Source organism: Mesoplodon densirostris, chromosome 17 (assembly GCF_025265405.1).
Source record: "Mesoplodon densirostris isolate mMesDen1 chromosome 17, mMesDen1 primary haplotype, whole genome shotgun sequence".
Lineage (NCBI taxonomy): Eukaryota > Metazoa > Chordata > Mammalia > Artiodactyla > Ziphiidae > Mesoplodon > Mesoplodon densirostris.
In genome coordinates, this window is record NC_082677.1 from 9,056,286 (window position 1) to 9,078,055 (window position 21,770).

Genomic DNA, 21,770 nt, shown 5'->3' on the forward strand with positions numbered 1-21,770 from the left:
GCAAAAGCTTTTAAGTTTAATTAAGTCCTATTTGTTTATTTTTGCTTTTGTTTCTATTGCCTTGGGAGCCTGACCTAAGAAAACATTGGTACGATTTATGTCAGAGAATGTTTCACCTTTGTTCTCTTCTAGGGGTTTTTATGGTATCTTGTCTTTAAGTCTTTAAACCATTTTGAGTTTATTTTTGTGTATGGCCTGAGGGTGTGTTCTAACTTCATTGATTCACATGCAGCTGTCCAGCTTTCCCAGCACCACTTGCTGAAGAGACTGCTTTTTCCCCATTGTATAGTCTTGCCTCCTTTCTTGAAGATTAAGTGTGTGGGTTTATTTCTGGGCTCCTTGTTCTGTTCTATTGATCCATATGTCTCTTTTTGTGCCAGTATCATGCTGTTTTGATTACTGTAGCCTTGTAGTATTATCTGAAGTCTGGGAGGGTTTCCTGCTTTGTGCTTTTCCCTCAGGATTGTGTTGGTAATTCTGGGTCTTTTATGGTTCCATATACATTTTAGGATTATTTATTTTCGTTCTGTGAAAAATATCATGGGTAATTTGATAGGGATCGCATTAAATCCGTAGACTGCCTTGGGTGGTATGGCCATTTTAACAATATTAATTCTTTTCAATCCAAGAGCATGGGATGTTTTTCCATTTGTTTGAATCATCTTCTGTTTCCTTTGTTAATGTTTAGTAGTACTCAGCATATAAGTCTTTAACCTCCTTGGTCAGGTTTATTTCTAAGTATTTTATTTTGGGGGGTACAGTTTTAAAAGGGATTGTTTGTTCACATTTCCTTTCTAATATTTCATTGTTAGTGTAAAGAAATGCAACTGATTTCTGTATGTTAATGTTGTATCCTGCTACTTTGCTGAATTCATTTATCAGTTCTAGTACTTCTTGTGTGGAGTCCTTAGAGTTTTCTACATATAATAATATCATGTCTCCTTTGTTGAAGATTAATTGTCCATAGGTGTGTGTATTTATTTCTGGGCTCTCTGATAATTATCATTATGTGTGTTTAACAATAATTTTACCTCTTCCCTACCAATTTGAATAGCTTTTATTTCTTTTCCTTCTCTGATTGCTTTGGCTAGGACTTCCAATACTGTGTTGAAGAGAAGTGGTGAGAGTGGGCATCCTTGTCTTGTTCCAGATTTTATCAGGAAGGCTTTCAGCTTTTCACTGTTGAGTATTATATTGGCTGTGTGTTTGTCATAAATAGCTTTTATTATGTTGAGCTGTGCTCCCTCTATACTCACTTTCATAAGGGTTTTTATCATGAATGGATGTTTAATTTTATCAAATGCTTTTTCTGCATCTACTGAGATGATCATGTGGTTTTTGTCCTTTCTTTTGTTGATGTGGTGTATCACATTGATTGATTTGCGTATGTTGAACCGTCCTTGTGACCCTGGGATGAATCCAACTTGATCATGGTGTATGACCTTTTTTATTTGTTGTTAGGTTCAGGTTGCTGATACTTTGTTGATAATTTTTGTGTCTATTCATCAAAAATATTGGCCTATAATTTGCTTTATGGTGGTGTGTTTGTCTGGTTTTGGTATCAGGGTGATGGTGGCTTCATAGAATGTCTTTGGGAGTGTTCCTCTTTAGTCTTTTTTTTTTTTTTTTTTGCGGTATGCGGGCCTCTCACTGTTGTGGCCTCCCCCGTTGCGGAGCACAGGCTCCGGACGCGCAGGCTCCGGACGCGCAGGCTCAGCGGCCATGGCTCACGGGCCCAGCCGCTCCGCGGCATATGGGATCCTCCCAGACCGGGGCACGAACCCGTATCCCCTGCATCGGCAGGCGGACTCTCAACCACTTGCGCCACCAGGGAGGCCCCCCTCTTTAGTCTTTTGTAAGAGTTTGAGAAGGATCAGTATAAGTTCTTTTTTGTATGTTTCATAGAATTCCCCAGTGAAGCCATCTGGTCCTGGACTTCCCTTTGTAGGAGTTTGTTTGTTTTCTCAGATTCTATATCATTCTAGTGGTTGGCCTGTTCAAGTTATCTGTTTCTTCTTGATTCAGTTTTGATGGGCTGTATGTTTCTCGAAAGTTGTCTGCTGCTTCTAGGTTCACAGTATTGTTCATAGTATTCTCTTTTTTTTATTTTTATTTTTTGTATTTCTGTGGTATCAGTTGGGACTTCTCATCTTTCATTTCTTATTTTGTTTATTTATGTCTTCTCTCTTTTCTTCTTGGTGAGCCTGGCCAGAGGTTTGTCAATTTTGTTTACCCTTTCAAAGAACTAGCTCTTGGTTTTATTGATTTTTTTTTCTATTGTTTTTTTAATCTCTATTTTAGTTATTTCCTCTCTGATCTTTATTATCTCCTTCAGTCTGCTGACTTTAGGTTTTGTTTGTTCTTCTTTTTCTGATTCTTTTAGGTGGTGGGTTAGGTTGTTTATTTGAGATTTTTCTTGTTTCTTAAAGAAGGCCTGTATTGCTATGAACTTCCCTCTAAGAACTGCTTTTGCTGTATCCCGTAGATTTTGTATGGTTGTGTTTTCATTGTCATTTGCCTCAAAGTGTTTTTAAATTTCTTCTTTGATTTCATTGTTGCCCCCTTGGTTTTTTAGTAGCATATTGTTTAGTCTCCATGTAATTGTTTTTTTTCTCATTCTTTTTCTGTGGTTGATTTCTAGTCTCATGCCGTTGTGGTCAGAAAAGATGCTTGAAATAATTTCTATACTCTTAAATTTGTTGAGGCTTGTTTTGTGCCCTAGTATGTGGTCTCTCCTAGGGAATGTTCCATGTGCCCTTAAAAAGAATGTGTAGGGCTTCCCTGGTGGCGCAGTGGTTGAGAGTCCGCCTGCCGATGCAGGGGACGCAGGTTTGTGCCCCGGTCCGGGAAGATCCCATGTGCCGCGGAGCGGCTGGGCCCGTGAGCCGTGGCCACTGGGCCTGCGCGTCCAGAGCCTGTGCTCCGCAACGGGAGAGGCCACAACAGTGAGAGGCCCGCGTACCGGAAAAAAAAAAAAAAAAAAGAATGTGTATTCTGCTTTTTTTGGATGTAATATACTGAAGATATCAATTAAGTCTAACTGTTCTGTTGTATCATTTAGGATCTATCTTGCCTTATTGATTTTCTGTCTTGAAGATCTGTCCATTGATGTGAATGGGGTGTTAAAGTCTCCTACTATTTTTGTATTCCTGTCAGTTTCTCTCTTTATGTGTGTTAGTATTTGTTTTATGTATTTGGGTGCTCCTATATTGGGTGCATTTACGTTGGCAAGTGTAATATTCTCTCCTTGTACTGATCCTTTTATCATTATATAGTGTCCTTTTTTATCTTTCTTTATAGCCTTTGTTTTAAAGTCTGTTTTGTCTGATATGAGTATTTTGACCCCCAGTCTCTTGTCATTTCTGTTTGCATGAAATATCTTTTTCCGTCCCCTCACTTCAATCTGTGTGTGTCCTTTGCCCTATAGTAGGTCTCTTGTAGGCAGCATATTGTAGGCTCTTGTTTTTGTTTTTTTTTAATCCAATCTGCCACTCTATGTCTTTTGATTGGAGCATTTAGTCCATCGACATTGAAGGTAATTTTTGATAGATATGTATTTATTGCCATTTTAAACCTTGTTTTCCCATTGATTTTATATTTCTTCTTTGTCCCTTTTCCTTTTTCCTTTTGTGGTTTGATGATTTTCTTTTGTGTTATTCTTATGGTCTCTTTTTGTTTTTGTGAATCTATTGTATGTTTTTGATTTGTGGTTGCCCTGTTTTTCAAATATGTTAACACTTTTCCTATATCTCCTTGCTTTAGACTGGTAGTCATACAGGCTCAAACAAATTCAAAAAAAAAATGTATGTTTTCTTACTCTCCTCTGCCACATTTTATGATTTTGATGTCCTCTTACATCTTCATGTTCACACTTTTGCTGTTCATTGTGGTAATCATCGCTTTCACAGAAATTTTTTGATGTTTTTTAAATCTGTGTACTTGCTTATTTAAGTGATTTACTTTCCAATTATGACTTTCTCTTTCCTATAGATTCTTACATCTTTTCTACTTAGAGAAGACCTTTCAGTATTTCCTTTAGGATAGGTTTAGTATTGCTGTATTCTTTTAGCTTTTGTTTGTCTGAGAAATTCTTTATCTTTCCTTCTATTCTAAGTGATAATCTTGCTGGGTAGAGTATCCTAGGTTGCAGATTTTTCCCTTTCAGGACTTTGAATGTATCTTGCCATTCCCTTCCGGCCTGCAACGTTTCTGTAGAGAAATCAGCTGATAGCCTTATGGGGGTTTCCCTGTAATTAACACTTTGTTTTTCTCTTGCTGCCTATAGAGTCCTCTCTTTATCTTTAACATTTGCCATTTTTATTATAATATGTCTTGGTGTAAGTCTGTTGGGGTTTATCTTGTTCGGGACCCTCTTTGCTTCCTGTATCTAGAGATCTGTTTCTTTCTTTAGGCTTGGGAAGTTTTCAGCCTTAATTTCTTCAAATACATTTTCAATCCCTTTTTCTCTTTCCTCTTGTTCTGGAATCCCTATTATGCGTAGATTGACACGCTTTATATTGTTCATTTTTTTTCATTTGGGTTTCTGTCTGCTGTTCTAACTGGGTGATTTCCATTATTCCATCTTCCACATCACTTATTCCTTCTTCTGCAGTATTCATTTTGCTCTTCATAGCCTTTAGTTCAGTTTTCGTCTCTTCCAATGAATTCTCTATTTTTTCTTGGCTCCTCCTTATAGTTTCTCGGTCCTTCTTACAGTAATCTGCATCTCTGTCTATCGCCTTTCTTGATTCCTTCAGTATTTTCATTATCTCCTTTTGAACTTGGTGTCTATTAGATTGAAGCAGTCTGTTTCATTGTTTGTTCTTTCAGGGGAATTCTCTCGATCTTTTAATTGGGAATGGTTCCTCTGCTTCTTCATTTTACTTATGTTTCTCTTGCTCTATGAGTTTAGGAGAAACTTGGAGGGTATTTTTATGTGGGAATGTCCCTGTGTAGCCTGCGTGGGTTTAATATTTTTTGGTGTGAGGGCTGTTTTTAGTATGGATGCCTGCCACCCCTTTCCTCAGTGTATGCTGGCCATTATCCCCTTGATAGGAGGTGTGACTGATGTTGTAGTGACCAGAGCCTGCACAGGATATTGACCAGGGCCTTCTCTTTGCTCTGTGGTTGTCATTGCTTTGTCGGGGCAGGGTCTGCCCCCTAGTTGTTGGAGTAGAAGCCCCAGATAATGTTTCTAAAGCTGTGGTGCAAGGTAGGCGGGATTGGAATGCTCCCACTGGGAGAGGAGCCACTGAGTGTTCTTCCACTGGAGCTGGTCAACTGAGTGTGCTCTTTTGTGTCACCTTTCACCTGTTGTGCAGACTCACAAAATACACTGTTGTTGGTACTGCCCTTGGCCCCACCTCAACTGTGGGTATGCCAGCAGTCATCCCTGATGTCTCTCAGGAGTTCTTTCCACAAGGCCACCAGTGCAGATCCACTGAAGTCAGGTCTCAGGACTGCAGTAGTCGTGCACCTGGACCCGCTGTGGGAGCTATGGAGGCAGCTCAGACCCTAGCCCGGCCCAGCCCCCGTGTGTATGTGCCCACAGAGCCTGCAGCTGCTAAGACCTGATGTGTCCCCGCCGCGGGAGCCCTCACTGGGTCTCCGTTTTTAAACCGGGTCTTCAAAAACGTAGTTGTAAAGTATTGTAATTATTTATTTTTTATTTATACTAAAAAAACTCCAACAAGAAAAATCAGACTTTTCTTAGCAGTGGTTGGGTGATTTACCTTATAATAACTACTTGGAATATTGCTGTTGATGAACTGAAAAGCAGTATGAATATTAAATAATAATCTTTTACTATGGAACTACATAGGGGATCCTAATTAAGGAGTTACAGCTTCCCTCCTTACATTAGTCCAGTTACATTAGTAATTCATCTAACATGTCACTGTATTAGGAAGGATTGTTTAAATATATTTACTAGTCAGGAGTTTCCTAATTGTTTAAGTATGTCCCATTTAGCAAAAATTTTCTTTCCTTAAACTTAAATATAGGCTCTTGGGGATATTTCAAAGATTGAATACTAGCTAAAAGTAGTAATGTTTTACCACTACACCTGCTTTCATTCCAGTTCTTTTGTACTTAGCTCCATCGTTTTAGTTGACTGATTAGGAAGTTAGGATATTTTATGCCTAATATATACGTAAACACATATTAAAAAAAAAATCTGTAATGGAAGACTTAAGACCTAACAACTAAACATACAAATATATTTGTTCTAGGCTTGGCTGAAAGCTGTTTTGTGTGGGATAAGAAAATTCAATGACTAGCATAGACTTATGTTCAAGAGAAGAATTTTGTGGCATTACACACCATCTTAGAGAAGTTAAGGAAACATAATATGGTGTTCAGTATCACTAAATTGTTTTCTGCCCTTTATTTTTCTTGGCCAGAGGAATTTTTATAAAATTAAATATTCAAAGTAGGAATGTTTTTGTGCAGACATTTAGAAATCTAATTCACATTCTTTCTTGCTTATTTTTCAGTAAACCAGATATGTCACGTCTGAGACTTGCTGCTGGGAGTGCTATTGTGAAGCTGGCACAGGAACCCTGTTATCATGAAATTATCACATTAGAACAATATCAGCTATGTGCTTTAGCTATCAATGTAAGGAAAATGGCTATATAGAACATGACTTTCTATGGTCTTTGACTTTTAGGAAGGAGAAAGTCCACTATGATAAAGAGATAAAAATCTTGAATGTTTGTGTCTCCTCTTGGAAAATTTATGTATGTGAAACATTTCAGAGTTCTAAAACTGTCATTTGAATTATGGGTTGCTGACATAGTACAGTTGATTCTAGTTATTTGCACTAGAACACAACTTTGTTTTTTGTCTGGTTCTGCTTAATGGCACCTTTTTTAGTGTATAGTTGTTTAATTAACATTGAACTCATGGCCAACAGCACTGTAACTCATGCTTGTGAAGCTTATGTGACACAGATTTTCTCCATAAGACACATAGAGCCTTCTTGCTCTTAGGAACACGAAACAGCACTTCAGCAGTATGCATGGGAGCTATTTTAAACAAAATCACCAATAAAAAGTATAAAAATGCAAAAAATGTGGCACTACAGAGACCACCAAACAGACATTTGTTTATGATAATGAGAGCTGAAGCAGGGAGGCAGAACGTTGCTTTGTTTGACTTCTGCTTGGATGTGTGTCAGGTGACTCAAACTTTTGACATCTCTGTTCATTTACTCTTTTTTATTTTTTTAACATCTTTATTGGAGTATTAATTGCTTTACAATGGTGTGTTATTTTCTGCTTTATAACAAAGTGAATCAGCTGTACATATACATATATCCCCATATCAATTCCCTCTTGCGTCTCCCTCCCTCCCACCTTCCCTATCCCACCCCACTAGGTGGTCACAAAGCACCAAGCTGATCTCCCTGTGCTATGCGAGCTGATCTCCCTGTGCTATGCAGCTGCTTCCCACTAGCTATTGGTTTTACATTTGGTAGTGTATATATGTACATGCCATTCTCTCACTTTGTCCCAGCTTACCCTTCCCCCTCCCCATGTCCTCAAGTCCATTCTCTAGTACGTCTACGTCTTTATTCCTGTCCTGCCCCTAGGTTCTTCAGGACCTTTTTTTTTTCTTTTTTTGTATTACAGACTCTAGGTCCATCCACCTTACTACAAATAACTCAATTTCGTTTCTTTTTATGGCTGAGTAATATTCCATTGTATATATGTGCCACATCTTCTTTATACATTCATCTGTCAGTGGACAATTAGGTTGCTTCCATGTCCTGGCTATTGTAAATAGAGCTGCAATGAACATTGTGGTACCTGACTCTTGGTATTATGGTTTTCTCAGGGTATATGCCCACTAGTGGGATTGCTGGGTCATATGGTAGTTCTATTTTTAGTTTTTTAAGGAACCTCCATACTGTTCTCCATAGTGGCTGTATCAATTTACACTCCCACCAACAGTGCAAGAGGGTTCCCTTTTCTCCACACCCTCTCCAGCATTTATTGTTTGTAGATTTTTTAATGATGGCCGTTCTGACTGGTATGAGGTGATACCTCATTGTAGTTTTGATTTGCATTTCTCTAATGATTAGTGATGTTGAGCATCCTTTCATGTGTTTGTTGGCAGTCTGTATATCTTCTTTGGAGAAATGTCTGTTTAGGTCTTCTGCCCATTTTTGGATTGGATTGTTTGTTTTTTTGATATTGAACTGCATGAGCTGCTTGTAAATTTTGGCGATTAATCCTTTGTCAGTTGCTTCATTTGCAAATATTTTCTCCCATTCTGAGGGTTGTCTTCTCGTCTTGTTTATGGTTTCTTTTGCTGTGCAAAAGCTTTCAAGTTTCATTAGGTTCCATTTGTTTATTTTTGTGTTTATTTCCATTTCTCATATGGAAACACAAAAGACCCCGAATAGCCAAAGCAATCTTGAGAAAGAAAAAGTGCTGCAAGTATTGATTTGGGTTTACAAATAAATTTTAGTGAGTAGGTGAATTCACAAATTTGTAATGTGTGAATAATAAGGATTGAATGGATTTAGTTCTTAAAAGGAAGGAAAATATATAGAAATGTATAGTTTTATGAAGATGTGGTAGAGTTTAATTTTAGGGCAGAAGCATTTCTTATTACTCAGTGAATTAGAATTTCAAGTTATTAACAGTGATACTAATGAATTCATATTCCAGTCTTGCAGATTTCATATTAGAGTACCATAATATTTGAACTCTATAACTTTACAAGTTTTCAGCATCATTGAGAAAATTAAAGAAAAAGGACCTCTATAGTAATAAATATGATATTCCAGTATGAGTTTTTCATAATTTGGTTATTTTACACTTGATTTTCCTGTTCTTTTCCAAGCAGTCTTATGTATAAGAATTTGGTACTTTGTAGGGATACTTGCAATTTTTCTCTCCATTCTCTGCTTCCTTCTACTGCTTTTTAAAAAATTGCTGCTTATGTATAACCCTTAGACATAAACAGTCATCTGTTTTTTTAATTGTAATTATTTTATCACTTTATAGTACTTCAGTGTTTAAAACAGCTATTCCAAATTCTGTTTGTTATGATTTGTTTTAGTTTTTGCTGTTGTTATTCAGATATTAGACTAAACAATAGCAGAAATGAGATTTTGTGGAGCCCATAATTTCCTGGTTTAGTTTTCCCCCTTTAATTTGGAGATAATCTTATTTTTCAATAAAATGAAAATTGTTTAAAAGTATATATTAAATTACTTAGAAAACAAACTATGTAATTATTTTTTCAAATTGGTAGTACTTGCAGTCCATTGAGTTGTTGGATTCTTGGTCTGGTATTTCTTAGGTTATTGGTGTTGTCGGTTGTGAAGTAGAAATTTTTTTTTTTAAAGGGATGTATGAAAATATGTTAAAAGAGTGGGCTTTGTTTGAAACTCACTGTGTGTAGTAAGTATGTGCAGATCATTAGTTAAATGTCTACTACGTGCAAAAAGCATCCACACTTGCGTCTTTCTTTCTAGAGACTTTCTTTTCTAGCACACTATTTGTTTTATGTTACTATCTCAATCACCAGATTCCTAGTAGGTCCAAGTTCAGATTACCCAAGTTTAAAGATTGTTTTGGGGCTTCCCTGGTGGCGCAGTGGTTGAGAGTCCGCCTGCCAATGCAGGGGACCCGGGTTCATGCCACGGTCTGGGAGGATCCCACATGCCGCGGAGCGGCTGGGCCCGTGAGCCATGGCCGCTGAGCCTGCGCGTCCAGAGCCTGTGGTCCACAATGGGAGAGGCCACAACAGTGAGAGGCCCGCTACTGCAAAAAAAAATAAATAAATAAAGATTGTTTTGAAATTCTGACTGTGGAACATGTGTTAATGGTTCAGAGTTAATTATTAGCACATTTTCACAACTTACAAACATGAAATTACCCTATCCTATGCAAAACTTTTTCCTAATTCTGCTTTTCCTTTAAACCACATGCTTGTCTCTTCTTTTTAAACCTCCAAATCTCAGGAAAGAGTAATCTGTATCTTTGTCTCTCTGATCCTCTCACTCCTCACTACTCATATTTTGCCATTTGCCTTCACTGTTTTCCAAAAATGGTCTAATTAAGTCCCCCAATCCAATGATCTTAATTTTTTTTTTTTTTTTTTTTTCTGTACGCGGGCCTCACACTGCTGTGGCCTCTCCCGTTGCGGAGCACAGGCTCCGGACGCGCAGGCTCAGTGGCCATGGCTCACAGGCCCAGCCGCTCAGTGGCATGTGGGATCTTCCCGGACCGGGGCACGAACCCGTGTCCCCTGCATTGGCAGGCGGACTCTCAACCACTGCGCCCCCAGGGAAGCCCCAAAGATCTTAATATTTATTATACATGTCCTTTTTGCATCATTTGACACAGCTCATTGCACCTTTATTCTTGAAACGCTCTTCTTTGTTTTTTGTCTCCTGATCTTTGTTATGCTTCTCGACTATGTTTTCTGGCCCTTCTCAAGTTTCTGGTCCCACTTCCAGTGCTAAACAGAAATTTCAGACTTTCATGTTCTGTGAACGTAAGCCTGAATCTTTCCCAAATCTATTCTTTCCTGACATGCAGAGAGCCTCAATAAGCATTAAATAAAACTGGTTGGCATTTCTTAGACCTAAAATCATGATTTATATTTGACTATTTGCTTGTAGTTACATCTTGTTGCAAAAGTACAGATAATTCTGTCCTTTGATATCTATTATATCTCTTTTCATTCATATCTTTTTGTTTTTTTTTGCGGTACGCGGGCTTCTCACTGTTGTGGCCTCTCCCATTGCGGAGCACAGGCTCTGGACACGCTTGCTCAGCGGCCATGACTCACGGGCCTAGCCGCTCTAAGGCATGTGGGATCTTCCCAGACCGGGGCACGAACCCGCGTCCCCTGCATCGGCAGGCGGACTCTCAACCACTGCGCCACCAGGGAAGCCCCCATTCATATCTTCTTAACCATTCTTACTGCTGTACCCATCATTAGCTCTCAACTATGCTATTCTCTGTAGTTGGTTAAATTTCCCTGTGACAGTTCTGATCATGTTATTCCCCTGATCAAAAATATTTAGGCGCTTACACTCGTAAGAAAGAAAAAATCGCATATATTTTACATTGCCATTCAAACCCTTCTAATATTTGGACCCAAATATACATTTAAAAATTCTGTTTAGCACACTGCCCTTTACCCATGCTTATTTCAATGAAGCCAAACATTTTTTTCTTTTATGTACCTGTGGTTTGCTGCCTCTAATTTTGTTTTCACCCTCTCATTTCTACACATCCAAATTCAACCCTTTCTGCAAATCAAGGCTCAGGCACAGCCTTCTCCACACAACTTGCTCTTATTCTTATAGCTACAGATTTTATATATAGTCCTCCGGTACATACATGCATTGTACTTAGTTATGTACCTATGGTTTATTTCTCTTTGCTTGAGTTGAGATCTTTAAAGGCAATATTGTGTCTCAGTGACCTTTGTCATGTATTTGAATAGAAAGTAAATAAAGAGGAATAGAAATTCAATAATAATAAAATTATTTAATAATTACTTAGGTATTTTAGAATTTGAATGCAATTCATGAAAATTTGCTGTGTACTGCTATGTGCTATGCATTGTTCTAGGTTCTGTAAATGCAAAGATGAGTCATGGCTACAGCCCTCAAGAAGATAACCTCTTAGGAGAACAGAAAATATAAATAAGCGTTGATAACACAGTGCAGTACACAGAGTAATTGAACTATTTGCAAGATACTAGAAGTAGCTCTGAGGATAATTTATACTTAAAAAGTACACTTTGCTGTACAGCAGAAATAAATGCAACATCGTAAATCAACTATATTTCAGTTTGAAAAAGGACATTAAAATTTAATTTAAGATGCAGGCTAAAATTAATTTCTTAGTAGTGAATAAAAGCTTTGATCAGAACTTTATCCTTGCAAAAAATATTTTGTAGTATTAGACACCATCTTCTTTATGTTGAACCAATGATTGGTTATAAGTATAACCATGATAGTATGAAGTGTGCTTTTTTGAGAGTGTATTTTTCCTGATAAAAATTGTATCACTCTATCCTTTACTTCACATGCTTTTATAACCTAGTCAAAAGGGTAAATCTTTACTTCACATTTTTTAATAACCTAGTCAAAAGGATAAATCTGTCCTTCATATTTTTTTTATAACCTAACGAAAAGGGTAAATCTTTGCCAAAAACAAAAAACAAACATTGGAAGACTTCCTCAGTTCTCAGGAGCACATCTTTTCATCTTTATTCACATGATTCTCTTTTGATGTACATATTGTATCATCATCGTGGTCAATTTTCTAATCTTTTGTTGTTAAATGTGTCAGTTGCCAGGCATGATTTGACAGTTCTTTTCTAACATCACTTTTTGAAACTCTCCTACCTTTGCTATGATTCACAATTGACTTTGTAATGAATTTGCATTGTACTGTTGGATCCTCGATGATTAATGAGAGAATGACATGGTCTATCCCCCTAGTGTATCTAACTAGGGGATAGGGATGGGGGAGGGATGTTTGAGTGCTATTCAGTGTTTTTGTTGTTTGCTTTATTGAAGTATATTTGATTTATAATATTGTGTTAGTTTCAGGTGTAACCAGCTTAGTGATTCAGGTTGACTTTTGCAGATTATATTCCACTATATAGATTATTACAAGATATTAGGTATAATTCCCTGTGCTATACAGTAAATCCTTATTGCTTTTCTATTTTATGTATAGTACTTTGTATCTATTAATCCCATACTCCTAATTTGTTCCTCTCCCTCTTGTTTAATATTTTAATGAATGGTCTGTTCATTTGTGAATATATTTGTGATATATTGACTTTTACTTACACAGTTTGTAATTGGGTATTTTTATAATAAATAATTGAATAATGAAAATTCCTCTCCCTATAGGAGTAATACTGAGGAAGTAATGAGATAAGTTTAACTTCCTTTTGTGGATTATGAGGGTAGATAATAGACAATATTTCTGTGAAAGCTTGACTACTTCTTTTTTCTAATTGAAGTATAGTTGATTTGCAGTGTTGTGGTAATGTATGCTGTACAGCAAAGTGATTCAGGTGTGTGTGTGTCTGTCTGTATGTTCTTTTTTATATTCTTTTCCATGATGGTTTATCACAGGATATTGAATATAGTTCCCTGTGCTCTACAGTAGGACCTTGTTGTTTTTCCATTCTATATATAATAGTTTACGTCTGCTAACCCCAAGCTCCCACTCCATCCCTCCCCCACCCCACTTTTTCCTGGGCATATGTCCGGAAAAGATAAAAACTCTGATAGAAGATATGTTTTATATATATATATGTACAGTGGAATATTAGCCATAAAAAAGAATGAAATTATTATTGTATCATTCTTTTTATGGCTGAGTAGTATTCCATTGTATATATGTACCACATCTTTATCCATTCATCTGTTGATGGACATTTAAGTTGTTTCCATATCTTGGCTATTGTGTATAGTGCTGTTATGAATAAAGGGGTGCCTGTATCCTTTTGAATTATAGTTTTGTCCAGGTATATTCCCAGGAGTGGGATTGCTGGATCATATGGCAACTATGTTTTTAGTTTTTTTGAGGAACCTCTATACTGTTTTCCATAGTGGCTGCACTTGACTACTTTTTTAAAAGTGGGTATTTGGTATTATAATAAACTGAAGTTTAAGTTAAATGAAAGAAGATACCCAAAATAGGGATTTAATGATAAGGGCAAGATGTTATGACCTAGGTTTCAAAGAAAAACAAAATTTATATTCTCAATAGAAGAAATAAACATAAAGTTGCAATAATATGAAACATACTACATGTTATGTTCATTGGTGGAGTGTTAGGTGTAATAATGAAAGTCTTTTTATGTCATAGAAGGTCTTTGTATGTCTCATATATGGCTCAGAAGTCATATGAGCTTTTCCCTGTAGTTTAGAAAAAATTCCCATAATCTGTGTACCAGATATTGTGCTAGGTTTAGAGGCACAAAGAAAAATAAAGGCGTTGTTCTCATCTTCAAGGAATAGCACTAGGTAAGACAGATAAACCAGTCGTTTTCATACTGTATACTAAAGGCTATGGTGGAAATATGCAGAGTGCTAAGGGAGCCAGAAGTGGATGCAGGATACAGATTCCACAGTGATTTCTGAAAGATACAGGAGCTGTCGTTAAAGATGAGGACTAGGAGAGTGGAGGTGGGTGGTCTAGGAGAGTGAGTAGTGTGAAGAAAGCCGGCACAGTGGCAATGAACAGATTGGTTCATTTATAGAACTAAAAGTAATGTGATGTTTCTGAAATTAGTAACTCCTGCCTTCAGAGTTGTCCATTTTAATCTGAATAGTTTTTTATATGATAGGACTAAAATATATAAATTGGACAGTTTTATCTTGCTCAGCAAATGAAAAAGCTAAATATTAGATAGTGTTCAAACTTTTTTTTTACATATCTCATTTATTTAAGTTAGGATGGATTAATATTTACTAGTGTTATCTGTTTTAAGATTACATTCAAATATGTTCTAACACCAGGTAGCTGGTAGTTATTAGGGTCCAAGTGATCACTCCAGCCTTGATATTAACTTATCACATCTCAGTCTTGTGAACAGAAGCAGTGATTGTGGGTAAACTTGCTATGTTTACCCTTCTGGTTACTTGATCTAGCGAATTTCATATCTAAAGTTGTTTCTCTTTGGTACCATGTGGATAATATGTTGAATAATTGTGTCTTTCAGGATGAATGCTATCAAGTAAGACAAGTGTTTGCTCAGAAACTGCACAAAGGTCTTTCCCGATTACGGCTTCCACTTGAGTATATGGCAATTTGTGCACTTTGTGCAAAAGATCCTGTAAAAGAAAGAAGAGCTCATGCCAGGCAGTGTCTGGTAAAAAATATCAATGTGAGACGCGAGTATCTGAAACAGCATGCAGCTGTTAGTGGTAAGCGTATATGAAAATGAAAAGTGTACATTCCCATCCTGCCAGTTTCAGTTTCATAGAACACAAAATGATGTTACTGTTATTTATTATATTCTAATTTGCCCTCATTAAATAAGAAGTTGTTACTGTTTTTCAGTAGCAGCTTTTCCTTTTCATAGGTCATTTTAAAATATAAATGCATGGGTATTTAAATATCAACCCATAGCTCTTTATGCAACTGACTAAAAGGCCAAGGGGAAAAAATCAGTGACTTTGGAGGTAAATAAAACAGTAAGCGGTACATTTATGTAGATTGTCTAAGTACTATCTTTTAGTTTAAAAAAGTACAGGTCTTTGATCTTTATTGGTTGCCCTCACCTGTAGCTGACATTAATAGCAGGTTCCTGTGTGCCTTTTTAAAATCTGCTCACTTTACCCCATCCACACTATTAGTTTTTGTGCCCCTCTGACTTCTGTGACTTGATCAACAGCATTAAAATCCATCCAGTTATGCAAGTCAGAAATCAGAGGCATTCTTCACGCCTTCTTTTTTCCTCTCATTGGTCACTAAATCCTCTTAATTCTTCTTCTGGATATCTTGAATATTTCTCCTCAACTCTCCTACACTGCTATATTTCACTTGGATTATTTTATATACTCCTAACTAATTCCCTGTTGTAAATGTTCCCCTGCCTCTGACCCACCTCCAGCTGTGCCACACCACTGTCAAAATTATCTTTCTAGAACAGATCAGATCACATCACTTCCTTGCTTGAAACCCTTGTCGATTCCTTACTGCTCATAGGATCAAGTTGAAGCTCATTAGCATGGCCCTTTATAGTTCACTCTCAGCCTGAGTTTTACGCTTTCTCTCTAGCTACTCCTGACTATAAATTCTGTGCTCATTGTACTCTGGATTATTTGAAATTTGTACAGCCATCTGTTTTCTCTGTCGTCAACTCTGTCTGGAAACTGCGTCCCCCTTCTGTCCAAACAAATAAACAAACAAAACCAAGGAGAGGGGTTTGCCCCTTTTGAATCCTTTAAAATACAGTTTTGCTGTTGCCTCATCACTAGGACCCTCTTTCTTTCTGTTCCTACCTCACCTTAGAAAAAATGAGGGCTCTGGAGTCAAATCCCACCACTGCCGTTTACTGGTTGTGTTTGGGTGGGTTACTTGTGCAATCTGAGCTTTAGTTTCCTTTTTGTAAGACTGGTATAGTTTCACTCATAGCTTATGGTGGTTATGATTATGATGAAAAAGTTATGTGTATATAGCACCTGGCATAATGCATGGTCCAAAGAAGTACTCAGTAGTTGTTAGGTATTCTTATTTTAGGGCACTCTCCACATTGAAGTATAGCTTCTGTCGTGTCCATGCTTTAGTGTGAGGTTTTTATCTAGTCTTATGCATCTTTATATTTAAAATAGTAAGCCCCAATAAAAATAGAAGGCCTGGAAAAGAGTAAGCACTCAATAAATGTTTGACAGACTTTTTCACTGACTTTTGAACCTTGTTACTTTTTTCTTCTATACCTACCTTGAAATGAATGATATTACACACAAACTTATTCTCTTTGAGTTCAGCAATAGAAATAAAGAAAACTTGGTGCCTTATTGACACATGCATTATTATACTCTAGATTGAACATCTGATTTAAAATTTTGAGAGTAGGAAATATAAAAAGAATTGTTCAGAATGTGAATCCTGGTCTTTTGAGTAACCTTTATTAAAACTAGTTAGGACTTCATGGGCCTCCCTGGTGGCGCAAGTGGTTGAGAGTCCGCCTGCCGATGCAGGGGATACGGGTTCGTGCCCCGGTCTGGGAGGATCCCATATGCCGCGGAGCGGCTGGGCCCGTGAGCCATGGCCGCTGAGCCTGCGCGTCCGGAGCCTGCGCGTCCGGAGCCTGTGCTCCGCAACGGGGGAGGCCACAACAGTGAGAGGCCCGCATACCGCAAAAAAAAAAAAAAAAAAAAAAAAAAAAAAACTAGTTAGGACTTCCATTCTACCTCTAATGGAATATGCTGATCTCAGTCAAAATATTAACATATTTGAATTTAAACTAAAAAGATGTTTGTTATTTAAAATGCCCTAGAAACAATGTCTATTCCTTTATATCTGTTCTTATGTTACAAATAATATCAAATAGTATCAACCGTTACTTCCTGTTTTTGTGTCATACTAACTGAAAAATTTACTAGTTTTTTTCATTTTGCTATGCAGCTTACAAGGGAGTGTTGAACATAGAGTTACTAATAATAAGAAAAATAGATCGTATGTTCCTTAGTCTTGAATATAGTTTGGGTCACTTTTTCCCATATCTATTGAAAATTGAAATATTTGTCTTTGTAGCCTCAGCACATGGTGCATTTAGTAGGCAAATCAATATTGGCCATGGTGGATGAATGAATAAACTTTAATTTATGATGTACCTCAACACTGGACATTTCAATATATTTTTCTTCCAGTCATATTGTGGTAAACTATTGGGATGCAGGAAACATAGTATCAGAGAGAGAGAGAAAGAGAATGAGTAAGATTTGGTTTTCTAACCTGGCTGTTTTTGTTTTGTTTTGTTTTGTTTTTTCTTTTTCTTTTTCTTTTTCAGAAAAATTATTGTCTCTTCTACCCGAGTATGTTGTTCCATATACAATTCACCTTTTGGCACATGACCCAGATTATGTCAAAGTACAGGATATTGAACAACTTAAAGATGTTAAAGAGTAAGACTTTTTCCATCCCATTTTCATATTTTCTGAAAGTTTTTTCCCTTTCTTGCTGATAATGGAATCTCAGTTATAATTAGTATATTAAATTTATTTCATTTCTTAGGAGTTTAAGGTTCTTTACCTTATTTGTTCTCTTATTTTTCTTTTTTCATGCCATCTCTTCATGTTTCATTTCTTATATAATTTCCCTAAACAACTTTGCATAATTACTGTATTACTGACATATTTCTCTACCAGTCTGGCATTTCTTTTTTATTGAAGCAACCCATTAAGAGTTTCCATTCCAGTTCTTATCTTTTCCTACTTTCTTCTGAAACACTGTATACATTTTCATGTGGGGAGAATTAATATTCTCTTTTATTCACATAGTAAGCACATTTTCTTTGCAGTTACTATCTTCCTCTATAAGGAATAGAGAATAGTCTAATTTAATAATGGGCCAAGTTGATAACCAGGCAACTGATCCCACTTACTACTTCATTGGTGATTCTCTAATTAAAGTTTATGACAGTTAACAGTTCTTTCAAAGATTCTTGTTGAGAGGCCAGAAGACTGTATATGCCTGGGTGTGGGATAGGGGAATATAACGGTATTTAGAGAAGTCTTTGTAAGACTACCAGAGTTCTTTAAAATATGGATGAGACCCTGTTTCTGTTACAATAAAGAATGACCTTTGTGGTTTTGAATAAATTAATTTCTTATGCCTTTAGCTTCTTATTAAAGGAAAATAACTCTTGGTTTCTTGATTCATAGAAATATTTTATAGTTAAATATTTGAGGTGCTTCAAGAGAATAAAATTAAATTATTGATAACTTTCTCATGACAAGAGAAAAAGATTTTACCCTCTTTTTGCCACAGTTTCTATTTTAAAAAAAAAAACAGTTAGTTTTCCCAAAATGAATTCTGTGTTAGAGTGATTATATAACTAATGACAACTTTTAGCCACTCCTCCTCTCAGAACACATTAGTTTTTGAAATAGATAAAATATTCTTTGGAATTTACTAAAGATTTTGGGCGGTATTTGTAAATTGCCCTAGTATAGCCATGAGTGATCTCCATTCCAGCAGAGAGCCACACCAGAAGAACTTATCCTGTGCCTGAGGTCTCAAAGGTTACTTTTTTCCCTTCTAGAATGATACCTTGTTTCACATTTCTCTCTTCTCCCATTTTCTCCTCTGGGCTATCCCTCTGTCCCATTCTGTCTACATAACACAGAGACAAAGCACTTTCAGGTTTTTCTTGAGTAGAATTTAATGTGGTTAACTTTAAAACTGAGGTACTGAAACTTTCTTTTATTTTTTTCTTTCTTTAAGCAAAAACAGTATGTAGAGTTGTCAGCCATGACTTTTTCCTCAGATTTATTGATGAAGATTCTTACCATTGAGTAAGGTGGTTAGATTTTCTTGAAGACTTCCATTCAGGACTACAGTCAGTCTTGAATATTTGAGGCTTCACTTTATCTATGGCCCAGTTATTCCTTTAGGCAGTCTTCCCTTCCTGTCATAGCCAGGGATTAAGATCACTTCATTCTTTGCACCATTTCTGTTTCTTTTTAACCTGCCTCCCTAGGAAAGTTAGTGAGACTTTGAGAAGGGGTATTACGAACTCGCAGGTACATTGCCGATACATTGTGATACGTATGTGACATATTTTTTTTTCTCTATTGATGCACAGCTGTTTCTTTTTAATTTTTCCTGCTCCTGGAGTTCATTGTATTTATATTTAGAATTATATCTATATTTAACAGTGAATTTTTTCTTTTTTTCTTGGTATTTTTTAGGTGTCTTTGGTTTGTTCTGGAAATATTAATGGCTAAAAATGAAAATAACAGTCATGCATTTATCAGAAAGATGGTAGAAAATATTAAACAAACAAAAGATGCTCAAGGACCAGATGATGCAAAAATGAATGAAGTATGTAATTCTTTGTAAATAGTTATGATTCCATGTTGATTTCAAGCATTTGAATATAGGGTATGAAACTTCTGTAGACAACATCAGTCTTTTCTGTTAGTAGTATAATAAATAGTTAGTAGTATTCATATTAGTAGTAATTAGACTTACTAACATCGAATTAATATAGAATTAGTAGTAATGCTGTTACTAGTAAACTAATGAAAATAATAGAGTAAGTCTTTTAACTTACACCTTTGTCCTGAAAACTACATACTAAATGCATGCTCTAGAATTACTCCTAATTCTCAAGAGTCTAGGATACTGATTTAAGTACCTAATTTTCTTTTAATACCATTGCAGAAACTGTATACTGTGTGTGATGTTGCCATGAATATCATCATGTCAAAAAGCACCACCTATAGTTTGGAATCTCCTAAAGACCCAGTACTGCCAGCTCGTTTTTTCACCCAACCTGACAAGGTAGTTATTTTAGGATTTGTTTGTATAAGTTGAAATAAAATATATTCTCAGCACTAGGTCGTGGGAAGATCACGAAGAATCAGTATCAAGAAGTGACCCACTACTAATGTCATGAAAAGGTTGCCGTGAGTCTTAACAGTGTGGTTCAAGACCAGAATATGGGCCAAACTGGAGGACACAAATAGGTTCCGAGATGAGTTAGGATGATGTAAAGTTTGTATTCCAAGTTTTATGCTAGTCTAAGAGCACAGGCAAAAATGTGATCAAAGCTTGTAAATCTATGAGATAATGGCCATTGATCCAAAATGGGAAGGAGAATGCTGATAGAGATAGTCTGAAGTTATAAGCCCTTGAGATTTCTAACTGGTATGAGGAAACAAGCAGAGAACTGACACTAAACAGGCCCAAGACCCTGGGAACACTACAGGGATGTTCCCAAACCACTCTCAGAAAACTCAAGTATTGTATGATACTAAAAAAGGTGTTTTTTAGAATCTCTCTTGGAGTTTTATAGTGCATCTAAGCCTGTTAAAGTAACTGAGAGGAAACAGCCACTACCTTTTTCTTTTTTTTAAAGCAAAATACCGGTTAACGTCTTACCCAGTGTACAGAGATCAGAACAGTCCTGTAAGTTCACCCAATAAAAGGGACTGTCTGCTTTTAAGCATTCACCTTTTTGTGATTAAGATAATAGGAGTGGGCTTCCCTGGTGGCGCAGTGGTTGAGAGTCCGCCTGCCGATGCAGGGAACACGGGTTTGTGCCCCGGTCTGGGAAGATGCCACATGCCGCGGAGCGGCTGGGCCCGTGAGCCATGGCCGCTGAGCCTGCGCGTCCGGAGCCTGTGCTCCGCAACGGGAGAGCCACAACAGTGAGAGGCCCGCGTAACGCAAAAAAAAAAAAAGATAATAGGAGTATATGAGGTCTCTTCCCTGGAGAGTATTATTACATAAGCATGTGTTTGCTGATGAGCTCTTAGAGTTCTAGCATGTTAGAGCTCAAATATGTTGTGTTAGTACTAGAATTAGTACGAGGTTAGTTTAAGCTTACTACAGCATTTAAGATCAGTGACTAAAATTTTGTGTTTCAACTGACTATTTAGTTTAAACAAATATGTATTTTATAATGTACTTTAAAACAAAAGCTGCTCTATGCTTTGTTGGCTTTTGAATCACCTTGTAGATACAGTGCTTCAGTAGTCATTGACTATTATTTTTCTCCCTTGCTTGTAGAACTTCAGTAACACCAAAAATTATCTGCCTCCAGAAATGAAATCGTTTTTCACTCCTGGAAAAGTATGTTTTGAAAATTGTTTTAATCTTTATGTGGTAGTTTATTTTAGTGTGACTGTTGGCATAATTATATTACTTAGTATTTCTTTAAAAATTGATGCATCAAAAGTATTAGATATCTTCCATTTACTAGTAAGGAATAGTTATATTTACTATATAGATGCAAGCTGAGATATGGAACTTGTTTTTTAGCTTATGGTAAAACCCTGGAGACCTTCTTTCAAATATCTTGTCTTGTAATATTAAGATAAAAATATTAAAGTAAAAAGACGTCTTCTTATGTCCTTCCCTGGCAAGAGTCTAATTATCAATTTTCATTTTTGACTATACATTTTATGTGCTTTCACTTCCTATGTAAGCCTTTTACTGCAGGTAACTAAGAAACTTAACTATTATTCTGTTTATATAGTTTTATATTTGTTCAATGATATTCAGTTTATAATTCTTATTCTTATTTTGCTT

At 36.6% G+C, this 21,770-nt stretch overlaps 1 protein-coding gene across 6 annotated transcripts in view; it reads left to right on the forward strand.

Moving 5' to 3' along the window:
• The window catches only part of PDS5B (PDS5 cohesin associated factor B), a 196,775-nt gene that overhangs the window by 162,050 nt on the left and 12,955 nt on the right, over nucleotides 1-21,770 (forward strand). For all 6 annotated transcript variants that reach the window (XM_060079876.1, XM_060079875.1, XM_060079880.1 and 3 more), the window contains exons 24-29: nucleotides 6,495-6,618; nucleotides 14,725-14,929; nucleotides 17,521-17,635; nucleotides 19,424-19,556; nucleotides 19,899-20,018; nucleotides 21,249-21,311. In XM_060079876.1, the coding sequence (XP_059935859.1) occupies nucleotides 6,495-6,618; nucleotides 14,725-14,929; nucleotides 17,521-17,635; nucleotides 19,424-19,556; nucleotides 19,899-20,018; nucleotides 21,249-21,311 (760 nt within the window). The remainder of the gene's footprint in view (nucleotides 1-6,494; nucleotides 6,619-14,724; nucleotides 14,930-17,520; nucleotides 17,636-19,423; nucleotides 19,557-19,898; nucleotides 20,019-21,248; nucleotides 21,312-21,770) is intronic.